The 20,731-nt window shown below is 36.8% G+C and overlaps 1 protein-coding gene across 2 annotated transcripts in view; it reads left to right on the top strand.

The window, feature by feature from the left end:
• SPPL2A (signal peptide peptidase like 2A) overlaps window positions 1-16,526 on the top strand; it is a 40,836-nt gene extending 24,310 nt beyond the window's left edge. The window contains exons 7-17 of one of the 2 annotated variants that reach the window (XM_030579030.1): window positions 2,804-2,900; window positions 3,864-3,965; window positions 5,777-5,858; window positions 6,167-6,241; window positions 7,358-7,414; window positions 7,607-7,660; window positions 8,088-8,187; window positions 9,474-9,551; window positions 9,899-10,059; window positions 12,374-12,407; window positions 16,496-16,526. In XM_030579030.1, coding sequence (XP_030434890.1) covers window positions 2,804-2,900; window positions 3,864-3,965; window positions 5,777-5,858; window positions 6,167-6,241; window positions 7,358-7,414; window positions 7,607-7,660; window positions 8,088-8,187; window positions 9,474-9,551; window positions 9,899-10,059; window positions 12,374-12,407; window positions 16,496-16,503 — 848 coding nt within the window. In that variant the 3' untranslated portion in view covers window positions 16,504-16,526. The remainder of the gene's footprint in view (window positions 1-2,803; window positions 2,901-3,863; window positions 3,966-5,776; window positions 5,859-6,166; window positions 6,242-7,357; window positions 7,415-7,606; window positions 7,661-8,087; window positions 8,188-9,473; window positions 9,552-9,898; window positions 10,060-12,373; window positions 12,408-16,495) is intronic. The other variant, XM_030579031.1, reaches the window with a different exon arrangement.
• The last annotated feature ends 4,205 nt before the right edge of the window (window positions 16,527-20,731 follow it).

Genomic DNA, 20,731 nt, shown 5'->3' with positions numbered 1-20,731 from the left:
ATCTGAATTTAGATGGCATTCTTGAGGGTTTTATTTGACATCCTTCCAATAGTTGGAGTGAACTCCTTCAGCAGGTTCATGTTGTGGCCTAAATGGTTTAAAACCCAGGAAATTCAAATCAGATGCTAATGCTCTAACTACCTGATGGGCATGGAGGAAAAAACAAACAAATAAGATAGTGTACTTAGGGAGTGTCCACCTTAACTTTATATTTCTTGAATTTTAATGGTTTCTATTACAACCAAGGAACCTATTGGCAAGCAGTTATTCCCCCCGGGTTACCCATGTGTAAAGTTGCACAGGTGCATTGATTTTTATAGGTTAAGGCCCAGAGATGTCTAAATGGAAGGGTTTTTTGGTATTTGAACTTTTTTATGGTACTATAAGAGGAAATTATTTTGAGGTGCATAGTAGAACACACATTTAGACTTGAATAAATAATAATCGTGCAACACTGTCTAAAATATATATTAAATTTTAATTAAATGATTAATGTGTATTTTTGAGAGAAATCATCTTTTGAGGAAAATCATATGCATATTAAGCCTGGTTATATATAACTGACTCATGAGGAACCTAAATCCTTATTCTACACACTGATGTTTTTGTGATGCTCTGCTCAGGACACCCAGAAGTGGAAGCCACTGTGTTAACTCCCTGCCTCAGCGAGTGAAAGTCGTGCTAAACTCTTGTCAGCTCCCCGGCACTCCAGGCTGTCTGCCTTGCCAGCAGATTCCTTGAGATTCTGCCAGGCTAAACATTGCCTTGCAGGTAACAATCAGTGAACCCCAAGTTGCCCAGAGACATCTCCCTCTCAGAAATTATTAAATTTGCTGCCTCCAAAGAGACAGGGCACAAATCCGCCTGTTAGCTTACCTGAAAATTCACACTTTCTTCAGTACAACAGCACTGAGGTTTATAGTTTATGTAAAATTAAGAATAAGTTGAGTCATAAAGAACAGATGTAAGTGATACTAAGCAAGAGTAAAAGAGACTGGTATGGTTACAAACAAAACAAAAACCATGCTTTCTAGTGACTAAAATTAAATTTTTAGCAAGTTACAATCTTTGCCTATGCAGTTTTCTCACTTGTATCAGGTTACTAGCATCTCTAGCTCCCCAGGCTGCGGAGCCAATTTTCACAGAATCACAGGATGCTGTCCCCTTTGTTCCCTAAGTGATGGAAAACTAAAAGGTTTTTTTGCTCTCCTCGTATTTCCTCAAAGTCCATTGTCTTTGTCCCACAGCATGCTCACTTAGCTGTTTTCTGCTTAACTTGATTGCTTTGTTTGTTATATGTATATGTACATGTACTTTCAGTGTCCTCTGTCGATCAGACAGGTAAATCCCCATTCCTTAGTCCAGGGCAAGCTTATTTTATGCACTGCCTCTCAAATATGTTTTAAGAACATATTTCCAGTACGCATACATAATTCTTTATACACAACCTATACATAAATCATGCAGTGAAATTCCTGACCAGTGCATCACCAGTTTACATACAATATCTTACTAGATACCTTTTGGAAACATTAAGATGGCAGTATGTTGGGGATATTGAGTGTGTCAGGCCTGTTATGAGTACAGTATAGTGGGCCCTCTGCCAGTGGGCATTGAGGGGCTCTGAGGGGCACAGGCTTGGTAGAGCGTAATAGATCCTTTAGTGTTTAATCCAACTATTGGGCATGTCTGTGAAGTATCCATTTCTATCAAAGTCTAACTTTCTTAGCTGTTCCTATTGAAGTAAGTGGGAGTTTCACCACTAACTTCCATGGCAAAAGGCATGAATCCTTTATTTGGTAGGATAAGACTGACTGAGAAACACAGTGTAACTACAAATAATTATGTCTTATTTACTTTTTCTATTTTTCTGTTGCCTCTCCAAAACTCTAGGGACTTTGCAAAATTTGAAACGCAGAATTAATAACACACAATTTTTAGTACAATATTCTAGTTCGTTAGTTTTTTTTCTAAGTGAGAGACACCTAGGAAATTTAAAGATACTCTATTTAACTATCTCATAAGAACCCACCTGAATAACTTTCAGTCCTCAGCTCCAGAGGCGTTGACTTTCTGATTTTCCTGTGGAGTGCTTTAGCCCTGCTCTGTCCCTGGCTCCACCCACATTCTACCTCTTCCCCCAAGGCCCCACCCTGCCCTGCATCTTCCTGCGCTGCTTCTCCCCATTCTGCCCCCTCCCCTGAGTGTGCCCTGCCCTCCCCTTCCACTGCCTGCTGCTGAGCACCTGATCAGCAGCAGGTGGGAGGTACTGTAGGTGAGAGGGAGGAGCTGATTGGAAGGACCCACTGGTGGTTGCTGAGCACCCACTGTGTTTTTTCTGTGGGTGCTCCAGCCCTGGAGCACCCACAGAGTTTGTGCCTATGCTCAGCCCCTCCACCTGTGAAATCCCAGCTTTTCTAGATGCCTGCAAGAAAAGTTGAGTCCTGGAGAGTGCACACAAGGTTTACAAATCTAGGCTCTGGTGTTCCAAGGATGGGATTGTTCTGTTTCTTAGTGGCATTGGTGGAAAGAAAACCACATGTGAGCATGAACTTTATCTTTCCTTTAAAAATGATGATGTTTAAAACATTACAATTCAAATCTCTAGTTAATGGGAATTTTTACAGCATGGTACAGACCTTTGAAGTTTCAGTATTTGTTTTATTGAAAACCTATTGATACAATCTCGATTTAAAGAGGCTGTCATCACAGGTATTTCCTAGCTCTTGGCTCCTTCCTGCCAGAGCATCTTTGTGTTGCATACATTTTGTCACTTATTTATTTTCATTTTTCTTCCTTCTAGTGTATGTAATAATATCAGTTTTCTGTTTGGCATCTGCAATGAGCCTGTACAACTGTCTTTCTGCTCTAATTAGAAAAATATCATTTGGGCAATGCAGGTATTGTATGTCTCTTTACTTTGTTATGGTTTATTTGTTTTGGATATTTTTCTGTAGCTACTAAAACTGCTGGGAGGAAATGTGCTAATGGTTTGAGAAACTAATTTAAACTTGCAGCTGCTTATGTACAGTATTCAATATTTTAGATTTGTAACACAAAATAAGGGTGCCAGGGGGTGAAATGAGGCTCTTTAATAAAATTTTAAAGTAATGGTTCCTGAGTAGTCCTTACTTACTTCATTAGGACTACTGTGTCAGCAAGGAATACTAGCATAAAGAAATCTGGGATCGTGAAAACCCATGGCTGAACAAACACACCTATGCTTTCTTGGCAGCAGTGGTGGGTTTAAATTGTAATATCTGAGATGTATTTTTCAAGCAGTGTGTTATGGTTATATGGACTCATCTGTTTTCAGACATGCTGTGGAATTAGTGGTGAGCATGGAACTGCATGTGTGGCATGTAAATGAATCTGCCTGATTGCATACTCTTCCTATTCCACCAGTGTCATTTGCACTACATTTAATTATAATTTTCTCTCTTTAACCTCTTTAAAATGTTTCATGCACATTTTAAGCCATAACAGTCCTTCATTTGCACTGTTCTGTTAACTATTTTTTATTTCTCCAAGTTTCTATAATATACCGAAAGTCATCCAAGTTGTGTTCTGGATGCCTGTCTCATAAATCTAAAAAGCAAAACAAGCAAAGAATTGCCCATAGGTACCCATGCCTTTGCTTTTCTCTTGGGCTGTTGAGAGCTTTGCACTGTGATTACAAAGTTAATAAATCTGGACTCTGGCGGAGCAAGTGGGCAGAATGAGTTTCAAAATGAAGGACTCCTCAGAGAGAGAGAGTGCCTTGTGAGCACCTCTGTTGAATTTAACTGTGTATTTTATTTGTTGTTATATTGTAGGCCTTTTTTGTATTTAAGACAAATTAATTTAACGATTTCATTTTTTAGGATTTCATGTTGCAACAAAAGTATTGAAGTGAGACTTATTTTTCTTGCTGGATTCTGCATAGCCACAGCTGTTGTTTGGGCAGTGTTTCGAAATGAAGATAGGTATGTGATGATTTTTGAGAAAATTTTGAATGGTGTCATGACAACAACTCAAATGTTATCCATATAGAAAATCCTGCAGCACAGTGTCCTTTCTAAGTTTTTGTTATTGTTAGTTTTTAAAAAGTGTATATAAAACTTTACTAAACTTAAACAGATGAATGAAAAGAACTGGTAATATTAAAACAAACCTATACAATTCATGTTTATATAGTTATTTGTAGTTACTAAATTAAAGAAATTCATAGTGGTGAGGGAAATCATAATTCTTCTTACTACGGAAGAATAAATACTGAAAGAAGGAGAAGAAAGAAGGATGCAGAAACAGGAACATGTTACTTTTTTGGAAAAGACTGACAGGTCGTCTTCTACCATCCTTGACTAAAAACAAGTCTCTTGACCCTGATGACTTGAAGCCTTGTGCAGAACAACCTATAAGGCTAATATTAGCGTCAGAAGTGAAGCAAAGCTAAAGGAGCTGGTATACCACGGGTTGGCACAAAATATAGCTCTACTAGTCTAACATGGGTGAGGGACGTTGGCAGCTATTTCATCAGTATCTTCCCACCCAGTTCATCTTTGCAGTTGATATACTCTACAGCATGCTGGTCAGGGGAGTCTGACCATTCTATCAGAGGAGGTTGCTCATGTGTAAATGGGCCATCTTGAAATAAGTCTCTTCATGTTTTCATTAACGCTGCTTCCTAACAGCTAACTTACTGAAAATAATCTTCATAGTGAAGAGTGGATTGTTTACACACAAGCTCAGTGCTGCAGTTTATAAAGACAAATTCTACCTATTAGTGCTTTCTCAGTGGCTTAATTGAGGTAGGAAATGAGGAATCCCTGAGTTAATTTTGGTATGAGTAAGGAAATAGGTCTTCACCTTCCTGGCATTGCAATGATTTAAGGCCCTTAAATGGACACTGTGAACTTGAAATTTACTCTTAAAATAAGTTCAAAGTAGTTTCGGGTACTGCACTAGGTCCCGTGTTCCTCTGGCCATTTTTGTGGGACTTACAATCATATTTTTCCATTTTTTAAAAACTTTCTTCTTCCCCACACAATTGGGGAAACTTACTAAGGCCTTGGCTACACTCACACTTTACAGCGCAGCAACTGGGGTGTGAAAGAACACCCCCCCGAGCGCTGCAAGATACAGCGCTGTAAAGCGTCAGTGTAATCAGGGCAGCAGCGCTGGGAGCACGGCTCCCAGCACTGGGAGCACGGCTCCCAGCGCTGCACGCTACACCCGTAAGGGATGTGGTTTACATGCAGCGCTGGGAGAGCTCTCTCCCAGCGCTGCCGCTCTGACTACACTCACACTTCAAAGCGCTGCCCCGGCAGCGCTGCGAAATTCCAAATGTAGCCATACCCTAAGATTCCAATCCTGAAACTTCTTTTGTGTGAGTTGACTGCTGCAGCTGTGCAGATTTCCACTGAAGCTCAGCATGGGCACAGCAGCCTACTCATTTCCCAGAAGTTGCAGGAATGAAGCCTAATTGCTTATGCATGGCAAATAAGAAACTGACTATATACAAAATTGAAGATTTTTGCTCCTTTTTCCATTAGTCTTAAGTATTACTTGTTATAATAGCAGATAAAAGACTTACATTAGAAGTGACTTTTATAGGTTAAGACCGTCTTCCATTAATGAACATCAATAAGTAGATATAAAAACTAGACTCCTCTCATTGTTATATCTTGCTGTAAGATTATAGAATTTGGTTTTTATTCCAACAAGACCAAACAAACCTACAGTATTCTGAAAATATAGAAAAATAAAATGTAAAGAGTTCATTTTTTATTTGTAGGTGGGCTTGGATTTTACAAGATATCTTGGGAGTTGCTTTTTGCCTAAACTTTATTAAAACACTGAAAATGCCCAACTTTAAGGTACAGTAAACAGTTTACCTAAATAAAGCATGTTGATATGCACATAGAAATACTAGTAACCGGAGGTAAATTAAAGAATGAAAAATAATGTTTAATGTTTTTTGGAAAAAAGGAAAGTTAGCAAAAGGACTCAACAGAATGTTCTTATAAATCATAAACTAAAACTACCAATAGAAAATGTTTACATAAATATTATGAGAGAATGTTAAAGGTAACCTAGAGGCATTTAGGAAGTATTGATGTATTAATTATGATTATCATGCAGTCTTTGAAAACTTGTGTTTAATGTTTCCTTCTCTCTTTGCCAGTCATGTGTGATACTTCTAGGTCTCCTTCTTTTGTACGATGTATTTTTCGTCTTCATAACACCATTTATCACCAAGGTAGGTCCACAGTTGTGATAAAGATTTGTGGTATGGAGGCCTGCTGGTGCATTTTATATTTTGTGCACTGAATTTTATGCATTTAAATATTGTCCAGACATGGCTACCATTCTAGACATTCCAGTCTGTTACTCACAGGAGTTTATCTGTGAAGTAATTTCTCCTACGTTTCTCAGTCTACCAACATCTTAATGAAGGGTTGCACAGGAATGTTTGTCTCATTCATTTAAACTTCGAAACAAAGGGGAAAGGATGGAAACAGTGTAACAAAAATAAGGTGGATCCAAGCTAAATACAGCCTAGGGGGTGGGGAGTAATAGTAGTAGTAGTAGTAATAGATACATCCAAAGGGATTATAGTAGGAATAGGAGGTAAGGAGCACTGATATAATGGCAGGGGGCAGGGGAGAGGGAAACTAGCCTCAGGATGGTCGTTAATCCTTCAAAAATGGGATTGTATATCTCTTTTGTGCTACAGCCCCCAAAAGGCTGCTCTGTTTTTACTTGCTATAGTTTACATTCTAAAAATGCTATCAGTCATACAGCAACCTGCAGTTTTTCAAATTCTCAGTTTTTTATTACTGCATCCTATCTAAATTCTGACTTATTTCTATACCCCATCTTTTGCTTTAAGACCCTTATGTATCAGTTGAGGTTTTGGTGCTTTGTAGAATGTTGATTCTTTAACATGTTGTGGCACAAATTATTTGCAAGTGCCCACATTTCAAAGTAGAAAGAGAGTCTACAATGGCAGGAGTAGATTGCTGACACGTTCTTCAGCTAAATAACAGCTTTAGCTGCTTTCATTAGAAAACAAACTATAGTAGCCAGTTTAGGTCTGACAGTTTTACTACAAAACAAAAGCATAAATCTTTACTTCATTAATCCGTGCACTTTGCTCGAATTTGAACAAGTTCTGTTTTGGATCAGTGCATTCCATTTTGAATGGGTTTGCTGGATGACATCCTGGACAAAATAATCCTGCATACAGTAGTACATTAAGAGGATTAGAGGACGTTGAGGTGCAAGCAGCAATTCTATGTGTAATATTGAAGTGTTACACTGTATTTTTAAATAAGTGTTAAATCACTAATTGAAAAATAACCTTAAATTTCAGAATGGGGAAAGTATAATGGTTGAAGTTGCAGCTGGTCCTTTTGGTAACAGTGAAAAGGTATGAATAGTCTTATTCTGTATTATGAATGCAATATGGATACATATGTGCAAGATATAACACTAACTGAATTAGCTATGGAAAGTCAGTAAATTCAAGTAGCTTTTAGGAATAATTTTCTCACAAAATATAGCCAGCTTTTGCTACTTTTGTTAAAGTATTAAATACCTGTTGACTTGGGTTTGATCCTAGAATGATGGAAACTTGGTGGAAGGCCCTGCTGAACGCTCAGCTCCCCATGAGAAAGTAAGGATTGTATTTCAGATATGTTCACTGGACTTTAAATTGCATCCTCTGAAAAGGCTGTTCTTTTGGGGAAAACCTGACTGTCAAAATTTTCCTCTTCAGGGCCTGGATATCATTGTTGGTCAATAGTTTATAGTCAGGATATCAATGTATATCTAATATTCCCATTGCTTGTGGTTACATTGTTCTTAATTTTTTTCATGTGTATGATCTGTAAAATTGCAAATCCATTTTTTTCTACTCTAAATCTTAAAATCACATTTTAAACACTCAGTTTGTTGGTTCCTGTTTTCTTAATTTAGGTTCTTCCTAATTTGATGTTTTTCAGAAACTAGATGAATAAGTAGTTCTAATATTTTAATATTTCTTTCAAAAAAAATGTGATTTAGATTGAATTCATGTGGGATTTAAAAATATTGTTTTACAGTTACCAGTCGTTATTAGGGTACCTAGACTTGAATACTCTGCACTGACGATATGTGGAATGCCGTTTTCACTACTGGGTTTCGGAGACATCATTGTACCAGGTAAAGAAATGTTTTTGTCAACTATAAACAAAATTATCTGTGAACCTTTTTCATAATAACCTGATTCTCAAAGTGGATTTTCTATATTTCAGGCCTACTCCAGAGTTAAATACTGATTTCTAGCTTTTGATCTATAAAAATGCATTGTAAAACAATCTCTGTATTTTTATAATAGTCTGTAGTCTAAGTACAATTAGTATTAAGATTTTGTAAAACAATCTGCTTTCATATAAATTTATTTTTATGGCACTTGTATTTGTAGAATATAGTGCCATTAATATAATAATAATCAGGATCAGTGATTTTTAAATCAAGTTGGGTTTTACAGGAAATGTAACATAGCAAAGGATTATCATCACTTAATTTCTAATTCTATGATGTATGGTACAATCAAAATCCTCATTTTAAAAGAGCAATGTATACTACATAACCAAATTATTTCTACAGTGTTCATAGAAGGAGAAAATATATTTGCCTTTTAATCAACATCATAATAGTAATTAGCTTTCTTCATCAATAGATCTCACAGCACTTTACAAAAGATTAGAAGGCTTATCTTGTGAAAACCTGAGTGCTACACCTGGCTCCACCATAGACTTTCTTAGAGACCTTGGGCAAATCACTTAACTTCTGTCTGACTTTCTCATCTGTAAAATATGAGTGTTTTTTAATTTTTCTCTCCTGTACTGAGGCAAAATTTAATTAAAGTGTGTTGAGAATCTTTGATGGAAGGCACTGCATACGTGCTAAGTATTGGGTGTTGGTTACCACTGTGTAGTGCAGATCTGTCGTTTATATTTAATTAGTTGCAAAGCACATTAACTCATTTAAATGGACATATTGACTTTGGAGACAGGCTTATTCTAGAGTCATGTCTACACTGAGAGTGCTATAGCAGCATAGCCATGCCACTGTGATTCTGTACAGTTGATGCAGAGTACAGTGAAGGAAGGGGGTTTTCTGAGCAACAGTAGCTAGGTCAACAAAAGCATTCTTCTGTGGAACTAACTGTGTCTGCTCTGGGGTTAGGTCGGCATAGCTACGGTGTGGATTTTTCACACCCCTGAGCACAGTAGCTATGTTGATGTAAGTTTTTAAGTATAGACCTGGCCTAAGGTTTCTCAAATAAAACTAATTGTGTTCTAGCTGTCCACAGTATTTAACTTGCAATTTTATAGTTAACTGTTTTCTTCCATATTGTTGCTATAATGGGAAGTATGAATGTAAATTTGTTATGGCAACTTAAACTTCTTCCAATAAATACTTTCTCCATATTCTCTCTTTAGGTCTCCTGGTTGCCTATTGTCGAAGATTTGATATTCAGACAAGATCGTCTTCTGTATATTATGTTTCCTGCACTATAGGTAAATAATTTTAATACATTATTTTGGCAAAGTGTGTTTTTCTGTAAGCTGTTTTGTGAGATTACTAGATCATTTTTTTAAATTTTACAAAAGGGAATACTGTTAATACTTTAATTTCTAGTTTTGTTTTACTTGTCTGTATCTGAGTTGCGTTGTTAGAAATCAGTACTCTTGAAAACGTGAATATTTAAAGCACACTGAAATTACTATTTTTGCACATTTACATAATTAAATGGAAAATACTGTAATAGCTATAGTATTAGTCCTGTATGCAAAGGATATCTGAAATACATTGAGTGATGTAGTGCTGTATACTATTCAGTAGCTGTCCTGAATTTTTTTAATAGCTTATGCTGTTGGCATGGTGTTGACTTTTGTTGTTCTGGCACTGATGAAGATGGGACAGCCAGCCCTTCTCTATTTGGTACCATGTACACTCATTACCAGCTCACTTGTTGCCTGGAGACGCAAGGAGATGAAGAAGTTTTGGCAAGGTAGCAGCTATCAGGTAAATGTGAATGTGTTCTATAGTCAAAACAGGTTTGTAACTTTGTGTGTATTCTTCCTTAAATAAGTATGTAGTAATATATTAGTAGCCAGTCACTTTACGTCTGTATCAGTAGTGCTTATTGCATTTCTTAAAAAATATATATATTTTAGTCTGTAAGTCAACTTGATAGAACAAGATTTAAACGAAAATACAGATATTTGGCTCAATCCAGTAATATGAAAAATCAAAACAGATGACATTTTTCACATGAATACAATAGGAATTGTGCCAGAATGTGTATTATCTTCAGTATCTCTGAACCATCATATTGATGCAAAGTGTTATCATTTGGAACACTGAATATGGCACCCAAATGTTAAATTGGAAACCAGTTTCCAGGCTGCAATAGTTTCATATTAGAATACACTTGAAAAAAAATTGGAAGCACATTAGAGTTGACCAGTAGTTAAGAAACTAATTTCTAATGTTTTCTGCATTGGTCTTATGCTGTCATGATCACAAATGCCATTCTGCAACAAAGTGACCATTTGTGACTAGAGGCTTAGAAATATCAATTACAGTCAAAAAACTTTTTTTACTGTGTCAGCACAAAGCAGTTGTAAACTGGCACTTTGAGGATTTCCCCTGCCTAAACTGATTCTTTCTTGAGTGGTGAGAATATGTCTATGACCCAGCAATCTCTTGGGAGCTGTTGGCAGCTAGCATATATAAAAAGAGCCTTGATGTTACTCTGATTTATTCTGGGAACTGGCTCAGCGGTAGGACCATCCAAGAATACTGGGAGAACTTAAAGGTGTCTTAAAGCCATCTTTGTATGTCCTGCCACTGAGTTGTATGATAGCTCTGGCCAGAATATGGACCACTGTTTTCAAGAACAATTGATTTATGGTGAGAGAAGTTGCTCTTAACTTTCAGATAGCTGTGTTAAGGTAAGCAGGAAGAAATTTTTTGTTTTTGTTGCTAATATAGGATGACACTCATCCAGATGTAGAGAGGTTACCTCCATGCCATGTAAGCTCTACATTGCCTGTCTGCAATGTAGAGAGCAATAATTCTACACTAGCTTCATTTAAGGTGGTGTGTGTATTGCAGGCACTTGGGGGGAGGGAAGGAGTAACATCTCCTCACATAAATCCAGTGTGTAGAAGTGCCTCATGATGGTGTGGTGGGATTTTGCTCAGTACTCCAATGTATAGGCTGAAATAGGCTATGGAGAAACTGCATGGCCAGCCTGAATAGATACTTATGTATGTACTTGCTCTCCCCCCTACGGTGGAATTTCTTGTACAAAGCCCAATTGCACAGGTTGCTTCTGGGAGTAGAGAGTTATAGTTAACTTCATTCCAAGAGAACAATATAATGTTCCTTGCTTAAGTTGTTAGTATGTTTGGTCTAAAAACTTCTAGTTTTTTAGCTACCAAAATTTTTTCTTACATTTCCTCTAACAAAATTCATATTTGGAAGGTTTATGTTGCCATCGTAGTTATTTTATGTGCTTTTTCAACTGTGGGGTTTGTTTTTGTTTGTTTTTAAGGATGAAAACCGCTCTGAACTTGGCCCTATTATTGGGTCAAAGTTTGGCACACACAAAAGTTTGATTTACTTACTGGAGATTTGGCTGAAATTCAAACATTCTATGTGATCTTAATGAGGCATTTACTCAATTTCTTCTGTACAGTTTTAGGATTTCTTTGCCTTTGTTTCATCCAATTTATTTTTTTCAGAGGATCTTATTCAATGCATCTTCAGATTCAGAGAATCCTGTATATCTCAGATCTTTATCGCATAGTTTAACTTCCTGCAGTATATGAATATTCTGTATTTTGAACTAGCAATGGTTTCTTTACATACTTGTATTTTAAAAAATATATTGGGGCCAAATCTTCAGTTGCTAATGCTCAGTGCAGCTGGAGGAAAGCTGTGTTTACAACCATCTTTCAGCTAACCTTCTCTTGAGGCCTCTAGCATTGGAATACATTAGCTGGAGTAGTCCTTACTGGGATGGAGGGGGACCCCGATATACTTGCTGCACACGCTTTATGCCCATGAGGATTCTCCCACACTGAGAAAATCATCAATATCCCTTTTATAGCTAGTTTAATGTTCCTTTGTGCTGTTTCAACAGGGCAAAAGGACCTTAGAAGATGCCTAGTATCTTGTCATTAATGTATAATGTAAGCTATACTTAGTCATTTGACACAATAGCTCTGGTTTTCTAGATGCTGTTATCACTGAATAATTCTTTGTTGTTAATTTGTCTTGAAACATTCCTGTTGTGTATGACTGTAGTAATGGAGTGAATTTCATTTAGGTGTTGGACTCCTCCAGGAAGCCTTTGCTACAAGGTGTGATATAGTCTTCTTTTAGTGCAATTTGTATTAATCTGCTCATCCGTTCTTTTCTTTTGCTTTCTATTTTTCAATTCTTTTTTGCATCTGCTTTCCTTCCATTTTTGGATATAATTCATTTAAAATATAAGGCAGATGAGAACTTCTGATTACATACTTTAAGAAATATGAGAGTCACGAAGATTTCAGCCTTTAATGTGGAATTTGAATAATCAGGCAAACTAATAACTGCATTAAAAATGAGTATTACTAAAGACTTTTTTGTTTTTGTTTTTCCCCAAAACAAATTGTACACATTTTCTTCAGGAACTTAGCTACCTTTTACTCAGGTGGGGTAATGGTGGTGGCAGCAGCAGCAGCAGCCGCCACTTTCCACTGCATTGCCAAAGCAATAAAAACATGTCATGGAACTAATTGAAGGATGCCCTTCTGTGGTCTTTCCCCTAACAACTCCCATCCTTTGTCAAAATTAAAGTATTCCCTTTTTTGACAGAGGGTGAGAATGTTTTAAAAATTCTAATATGTAAAATGTTATCATTGAAGACATATTACAAGAGGAGTTATGCTTTCTAGGCATTACATTTTTCCTGAGAATATTGTTAGAACTTTGTCCAAATTCAGGGCACATGCAGGCTGAGAGCAAGTGGAAGCATGTTTCATAAGAGTGGAAAGGCCGTGTGTATCTCACTACTACTCAGTACACCAGATCTCCATGGATGCCATGAGAGTCGCTGGATTGGTGTTTGATTACACTGCTTGCTATCCTTACTGTGTGGTACCCCGCTGATATTTCCATCTGGCTCAGTGCCTCATATAATTCTTGTATACTACTGTCTGTGTGTGACTATTATTTCATAGTCATTACTAGTTAATAGCTTCCATGTCCAGCCATGTATTGTGCTGCCTTTCTTGACTTTGTCTTAGATCTCCCTGTGACTACCATGGTTTAACACAGTACCCTCCTCTTCTTTGTTACACTTCTTTTCAAAGCTTACAGGGGGATGATTGAGCAGTGGTATTCCACAGCCTGAGATGAGTATCTTTGTGTACAGTATCTGGAATAACACGCGACTTCACACACACACACACACACAGCTCTTGGCTATTAACATTAATGATGATAACTTTGGCTACAACTCCAGATGTAATGCTAAAAATGCATGCCTGACTACATAATGTAAATTAATTGCTTTTGCTCTGTTTACTTTTTTTGTTGTATCTTTTTTGAAAAGGATTGCAGTGTGAGAAATATACCTTCTCCAATCAAATTTCATGGGGATTTTTAGAATGCAGATGTAGTGGTCTTGTACTGGAATACTATCCACAGTCTCCACTCATTATTATGCTTTGTAAAAAAATCCTGATTCTTATTTGCTACTAGTCTGAACTAACTCTGAAGGGGGACTGCACACTATTGGGCAAATGCAGTGTTTTGAACCCTGATCTTTCTTCGTCCCCTCTGAAAAGAGAGACATGAAATTAAATACAGAACTTGCTTAAGCAACATTAATAATCAGATCAAATTTCACAGAAATAAAGAATCAGCCAAGATTACTTATATTGTTAAACTGTGTGTGTTTGTTTAGTAAATAGGCAGAAGTCTTAAAATGCAAATTAAAATGGGACAGGCAGTCTGATTTGTAACCTTTAAACTCACTTTCTTCACCCTCTTTTCTTCTCCCTCCACTCTGCCACAAGAGTACATATTCTTATTCTTCTTATTTTTTGGACAGTGTTATCAGCATGAATTTTCAACTGCTCTTGTGAAATTCCTCCTTTGTTACATTGAGAGAGTTTTTGAGGCTCAAGTCTTTAGAAATGAGCATGACCGTATACATCTCACTGGGCTCAATGACGCAACCCTACTTTCGGATTCTGACCTTTTAAGGTGTATTCTGCTGGGAATTTTAATGAATCATTGCACACAGGAAAAGCGTTCATGACTCACTATAATATATGATTTACTTGGAAAAGTAAATTACTCATTTTTTTAAGTGTACAGCAATTCTGTGTAAAGTTGCACAGCTTTTTAAAAAATGAATTGGTTTTTTGGATTGCTTATATTTCGCAGGTGTAGCTCAGTGGTAAATGTGTTCTTTTTTTGGTCTGATATTTATCACCAATTATTGTTTTAATCCAAATATTTTTCCATAACCTGTTTTACTGTGCTTGTATTAGCAGAGCCTATAAAATTGTTCTTGGTGTTTTTAAAGTTACTTTTAAAAAAAAATTTAAAGTAAAAGTTCTCCCACTGGAGCAAAAAATAATGCAATATTAAAACTATATAATGTCTGAGACACTTAGATCATTGTTTTTCTATCTTCAGATTTTTCCCAACCTCTAAACATAAGTCATTGGCTTGTGTAGAGAGCCTTTCCTCACCGATCTGTCTGTTATACTGGATATTGATAAACAAGTATATGAATAACATGACATGTTCCACAATGTATGCGTTTTATTAGTTCTGTAACTTAAATCACACGGGGTCATAATTGCAAGATAAGGATTTGATTAACTAGCAGTAGTTTCTTGTAATATCATCAGGCTTTAGCATTATGGTGTATATGTCTACATATAAAATGTACATGTGAGATGCAGTGCAAGGTTGGGGGTTTTTTTTGTTTTTTTTTAATTGGTATTGTCATAAACAGATAGCTAAGGGTTAATGTCTCTTTCACCTGAAACACCTGACCAGAGAACCAATCAGGAAACCGGATTTTTTCAACCTTGGGTGGAGGGAAGTGTGTCTCTGAGTCTTTTGTCTGTCTGCCTGTTTTCCTCTGAGCTTTGGAGAAGTAGTTCTATTTTCTAGTCTTCTGTTTCTAAGTGTAAGGACAAAAAGATCAGATAGTAAGTTCTATGGTTTCTTTTCTTTGGTATTTGCATGAATATAAGTGCTGGAATGCTTTGATTTGTATTCTTTTTGAATAAGGCTGTTTATTCAATATTCTTTTAAGCAATTGACCCTGTGTTGTATCATCTTAATACAGAGAGAACATTTGTATTTTTTCTTTCTTTTTTATATAAAGTTTTCTTTTAAGACCTGTTGGAGTTTTTCTTTACTTCAGGGAAATTAAGTCTGTACTCACCAGGGAATTGGTGGGAGGAAGAAATCAAGGGGAGAGCTGTGTGTTGGATTGCTAGCCTGATTTGGCATTTCCTCTGGGTGAAGAGGAAAGTGCTTTTGTTCCAGGATTGGGAACGGAGAGGGGAATCACTCTGCGTAGTTTCACAGAGCTTGTGTCTGGGTATCTCTCCAGGAGCATCTGGAGGGGGGAAGGGAAAAAGGATTATTTCCCTTTGTTGTGAGACTCAAGGGATTTGGGTCTTGGGTCCCCAGGGAAGGTTTTTCAGTGGGACCAGAGTGCCCCAAAACACTCTAATTTTTTGGGTGGTGGCAGCAGTACCAGGTCCAAGCTGGTAACTAAGCTTGGAGGTTTTCATGCTAACCCCCATATTTTGGACGCTAAGGTCCAGAATGTGGGAATAAGGTTATAACAGGTATGAGTTTGGGATGACTGACTTGTTCAGAGGCGAGTTAGCTGGTCATCTGAAACAGATGTCAGAAAAATCTTTATCCCTCACCATACTATTACATATTCTGTATATGCCACATCAGACAGAATTATTTTAGAGATTTTATCATACTTTTAGTTGGCACTTTAACGTTCCACTTATTAAAGCCAGGTTTCCTGAGTTACTGCACAAAACCCAGAAACAGAAGAAAATTATAATACATTTTAAAAACTACCTAATTGAGTTTTTCCATGTACAAAAATGTCATTATCTTAAGGTTTGATATCTGAGGACCTCTCAGAGCAAGAAACAAGTGTTGTGACCAGGGTGGGTTTGATTTAAATCACTAGTCAGGAAGAGTCGTTTTAATCATGGATTTCTACATAAAAGTGCATTCTTGTTGGTTGTTATAATCTTAATACATATTCTTCACAACTCAGAGATAGATGTAGGTTTCACTTTTAGAAGGTACACAGTATACATTTTTAAAGTGATTTATTTTGATAACTTTTCAGTTTTACAGCTATATCAGAAAATGAATCATTGTTTGGTTATTTCATTTACCAAAGGTAATTGAAGCAGATATTTATGAAGTCATTGGGAGGTGAACAATTTTCAATTCAACAGGTTAATCATTTATATTTGGAGGATTTTCTTGCCATGTTGTATTAGGAGAAAATCACCAGACAGAAATTCAAATTGTTATGTATTGTTTTTTTTTCTTCAACAGCAAACATATGCTTGTTTTGTTAAAATATTATATGAATTTTTGAATGTAGTTAAACGTTCAATTTTTTTAAAATCAAGTTTGTTTTTGTTAACATTGTTAACTAAAATAGTTAAATGAAATATTAAAAAAAAAACACCAAAAATTAAATAAACTGTGTCAGCCAGGTCAACACGAGTAACTTAAAATATTGGCTTCTGCAGCTAACTCAGTCGTCTTCATTTTCCTGTTTGTTTATAACTTGGAAAAGAAAAAGAAACTTTCCTGCTTTTTCATGTCCCAAGCAATTTCTCAATTTGGAATGAATTAGTCTAAAGAAAGAAAATATTCTTTCTAGACCGGCAGAAGCTACTGCTATTAAGTGAGCTTATCACTTCAACAGTCTCTGAATCCAAGTGCTTAAGTGACTTCCACCAGTTCACTGGTATGACTTTCTTTAAAACATTATCAGCAGACATATATTTCTTGAATGGTTCACCCTTATCGCTGAAGTGTATTATAGTTGGCATTATGGAGGGATGATTGCTGGATGTCCATGCCATAGCCAGCTCCTCCTCTTCAGCAGTTAAGGTTTGAGCCTGGTACCGAGTATTGAGAATATTTGCAAGAAAATGAACTGGAGATAGTGCTTGTTCCATATAATTTTTTAATGCTTGTAATTTAACTCTGTCATTGCATATTTCTCTCTTTAAGATCTCACTCAGTTCCTTCCAAATTTCAACAGCATCAGCAATAAAACAGCTGTTTCCCTGCATTCTGTTCAAGGCTACAGAAATAGACTTCAGGGTACTCAGCGTGTGTTCAACATTTCTCTTAAGCCCAATGTTGAGAACTTCAGCTGTGACAGTGCCATCTATTTTTTCACAATTTTGTTCACAAACTGTCATCGTATTAGGGCAGTTCTTGATATAGTGCTCAGAACAGTCCACTACTGAGTTCCTTTGCATGTCTTGTGGAAGAGTTAACTTGGTTCCTCCCACTTTTTTCAGAGCAGCTGCTGCAAAGTGGTTCTTATGGAAGTATTTTGCAGTTTCAACATCATTAGCCTTTATTTCTGGAACACTGAAGTCTTTGACTAGGAGGTGCATCAAATGAGCACTGCAAGCGTATGTTATTAACTTGAGACTCTCTTCTAAGTAATTTGTTCTCATCTTGGATACATTTGCAGCATTGTCTGTGACCAAGCTGTGTATAGGACGTTTGAATTTTTTCCCACAGTTTGTTATACCTTTTACTGCTACTTTTTGTAAGTATTCTGCTGTGTGTGCATTTCCTGATGTATCAATTGTTTCTGTAAGGAAGACATTCCCTTCTTCTGTTGTCACACAAGCACATACAACAGGATCATTGTGGACATTGCTCCACCCATCAAGACTCAGGTTAACAGTTTCACCCTCTAGACCTTTTGCACGCTGCTCAATTTCTCTTTCAAACACTTTATCCAGCATTTGCCTGTGTCATCTGCTCTGTTGGGTGTACCGTAAAGCTGTCACACTTACATATGGAAGAGCTATATTAAGTAGCTTATGTTTTCAAATATATTTATCATTTGTCTGAGGTGGCAATTCGGTGACAAGTCCTTCAGTCCCTCACTTCCTCTTTGGCGGCACCTCGGTGGCACCTCAATCGCTCCGCCTGAGTCTTCGGCAGCAGGCTCTTCACTCTCTCTTTTCCTCTTTGATAGCACTTCGGTGGCAGCTCAATTGGGTTTTTCATTTTTTTCTTCACCGCATGGGGTGACAAAAAAGCTGGAGCCAGCCCTGCATTTGTCTCTTCTCCAGTGTCTACTCATTAGGGGACCCATGGTAACGTCAGCACCCTTATTTACGGATTGGAGAGATTTGAAAAAGAACTGCAATAACCGTTGTTTAGCTAACCAAAACATTTCAAAAATAGTTTCTATAAAACATAACTTACAAAATACATGGTCATGAGTAGTGCAGCCATCCTGAAAACATGAGGCAAAATATTTATACCACATCACATGTATAGTATATAAGATATAATACGGATCCTGAAATGGAGTTTATAGAACATTTTTATTCTGAAGAAATTAATTACCTGTCATTTTAAGCAGTCTGCAATACTCCCATTCATTCTGTATCCTTCATTTGGCTCTTGGCAGATGTGAGAGGTGTGTGTATTCAGGGGATTTTGAATTGCTCCAATAATTTAATACTGGCCTGTTTAGTAGGATTTTTTTAACAGTTCATAACAAGTTCTTTTCCAACTCAGTGTTGCATGTATGATCTTGGACTAAGTGGGATAGAGGAGGATATGCACCGTTATCAGAGTGATGTGGTAGTGCTTCCGATGAGGGACTAAAACACTTTTTTCCACCATTTTGAACGTAGATTCCAATGCTTGATTTGTGTAGACACACCTGGGAGGGGTTTTGTTTTGGCTTTGGCTGATTTGTCAGACACTGGATTTTCCAGCTGTAGAATCATGGAATTATACCTTTGTTATTCCTTGCTTATTATTTATCAGTGGTAATTGGCACAAAAAATCCAGCTTTGTTTTTAACATCCCAATTTGAAAATTACTTTCCATCACAAAACAGAAATCTGTGGATTTTGAATTAATCAGTTAATTTTTTCCCCAGTACCTAAATACATAGGTGATCTTAATCAGTTACTCTAGGCTTGACAAATATGAACCATAGTTATGTTTATGTAATTGTTTTCTGTAGGTAAGAGATTTGTTTATTGTAAAGCTGAAGAATTGTACAAAGGATTCAAAAACAGGCAGGAGCTGGCTATGGAGGACAAATAATATGTAACTGGAATAATTAGAATGGTAGAACAATGTAAGAACATAAGAGAGGGTATACTAGGTCAGACCAGTGGTCCACCTAGCACAGTTTCCTTTCTTCTGACAGAGGTCAGTGCCAGGTGCTTCAAAGGGAATGAACAGAACTGGCAGTCATCAAGTGATCCACCCCGCCTTCCATTCCCAGCTTCTGGCAAACACTAAGGACACTTGGATTATGGTTTTCATCCCTACCCATCATGGCTAATAGCCATTAATGGATCTATCCTCCAGGAACTTATCTTGTTCTTTTTTGAACCCAGTTATAGCTTTGGCCACAAGTTGACTGTGTGTTGTGTGAGAAATACTTGCTTTTGTTTGTTTTTAAACCTGCTGCCTATTAATTTCATTGGGTGATCCCTAGTTCTTTTGTTATGTGAAGGAGTAAATAACATTTACTTATTGACTTTCTCCACGCCAATCACAATTGTACAGACCTATGTCATATCCCCTCTTATTTATCGCTTTTCCAAGCTGAAAAGTCCTATTGTTTTTAAACTCTCCTCACAGGGAAGCTGTTCCATACCCCGAATAATTTTTGTTGCCCTTCTCTGTACCTTTTTCAGTTCCAATATTATTTTTTTTTTTGAGATGGGGTGACTAGATCTGCAGGCAGTATTCAAGATATTGGTGTACCCTGGATTTATATAGAGGCATTATGATATTTTCTGTCTTATCTGTCCCTTTCCTAATCATTCCAAATATTCTGTTAGCTTTTTTGACTGCCACTGCACATTGAGTGGATGTTTTCAGACAACTATTCAGATGACTCCAAGATCTTTCATAAGTGATAACAGCTAATTTAGACACTATCATTTTGTGTGTATATTTCAGATTGTTTTCAGTGTGCATTACTTTGCATTTATCAACACTGAATTTCATCTGCTGTTTTGTTGCCCAGTCACCCAGTCTTGTGAGATCCCTTTGTAATTCTTTGCAGTCTACTTTGAACATAACTATCTTTAGTAATTTTGTATAGTCTGGAGCCTTTTTTAAAATTGGCGTCACATTAGCTATCTTGCACTCATATGATACAGAAGCTGATTTAAATGATAGGTTATATACCATAGTTGTAAATTGGACTCTGGCTTCATTGCAAATAAAAACAACTTTCTCTTCGGAAAGGATTTTGCAAAGTTTAAATATTAAATAAGACACTTGAATTCTGTTTCCAGTTCTTACAGTGACACTGTGACCTTGAACAATTTGCTTCGCCTCTCTGGTCTGCTTATACAACTGTTAATTTTTTTTAATGGCTGTTTCCCTA

This window comes from Gopherus evgoodei, chromosome 10 (assembly GCF_007399415.2).
Source record: "Gopherus evgoodei ecotype Sinaloan lineage chromosome 10, rGopEvg1_v1.p, whole genome shotgun sequence".
NCBI classification, from domain to species: Eukaryota; Metazoa; Chordata; order Testudines; family Testudinidae; genus Gopherus; species Gopherus evgoodei.
This window is presented reverse-complemented; position numbering and strand designations above follow the sequence as displayed.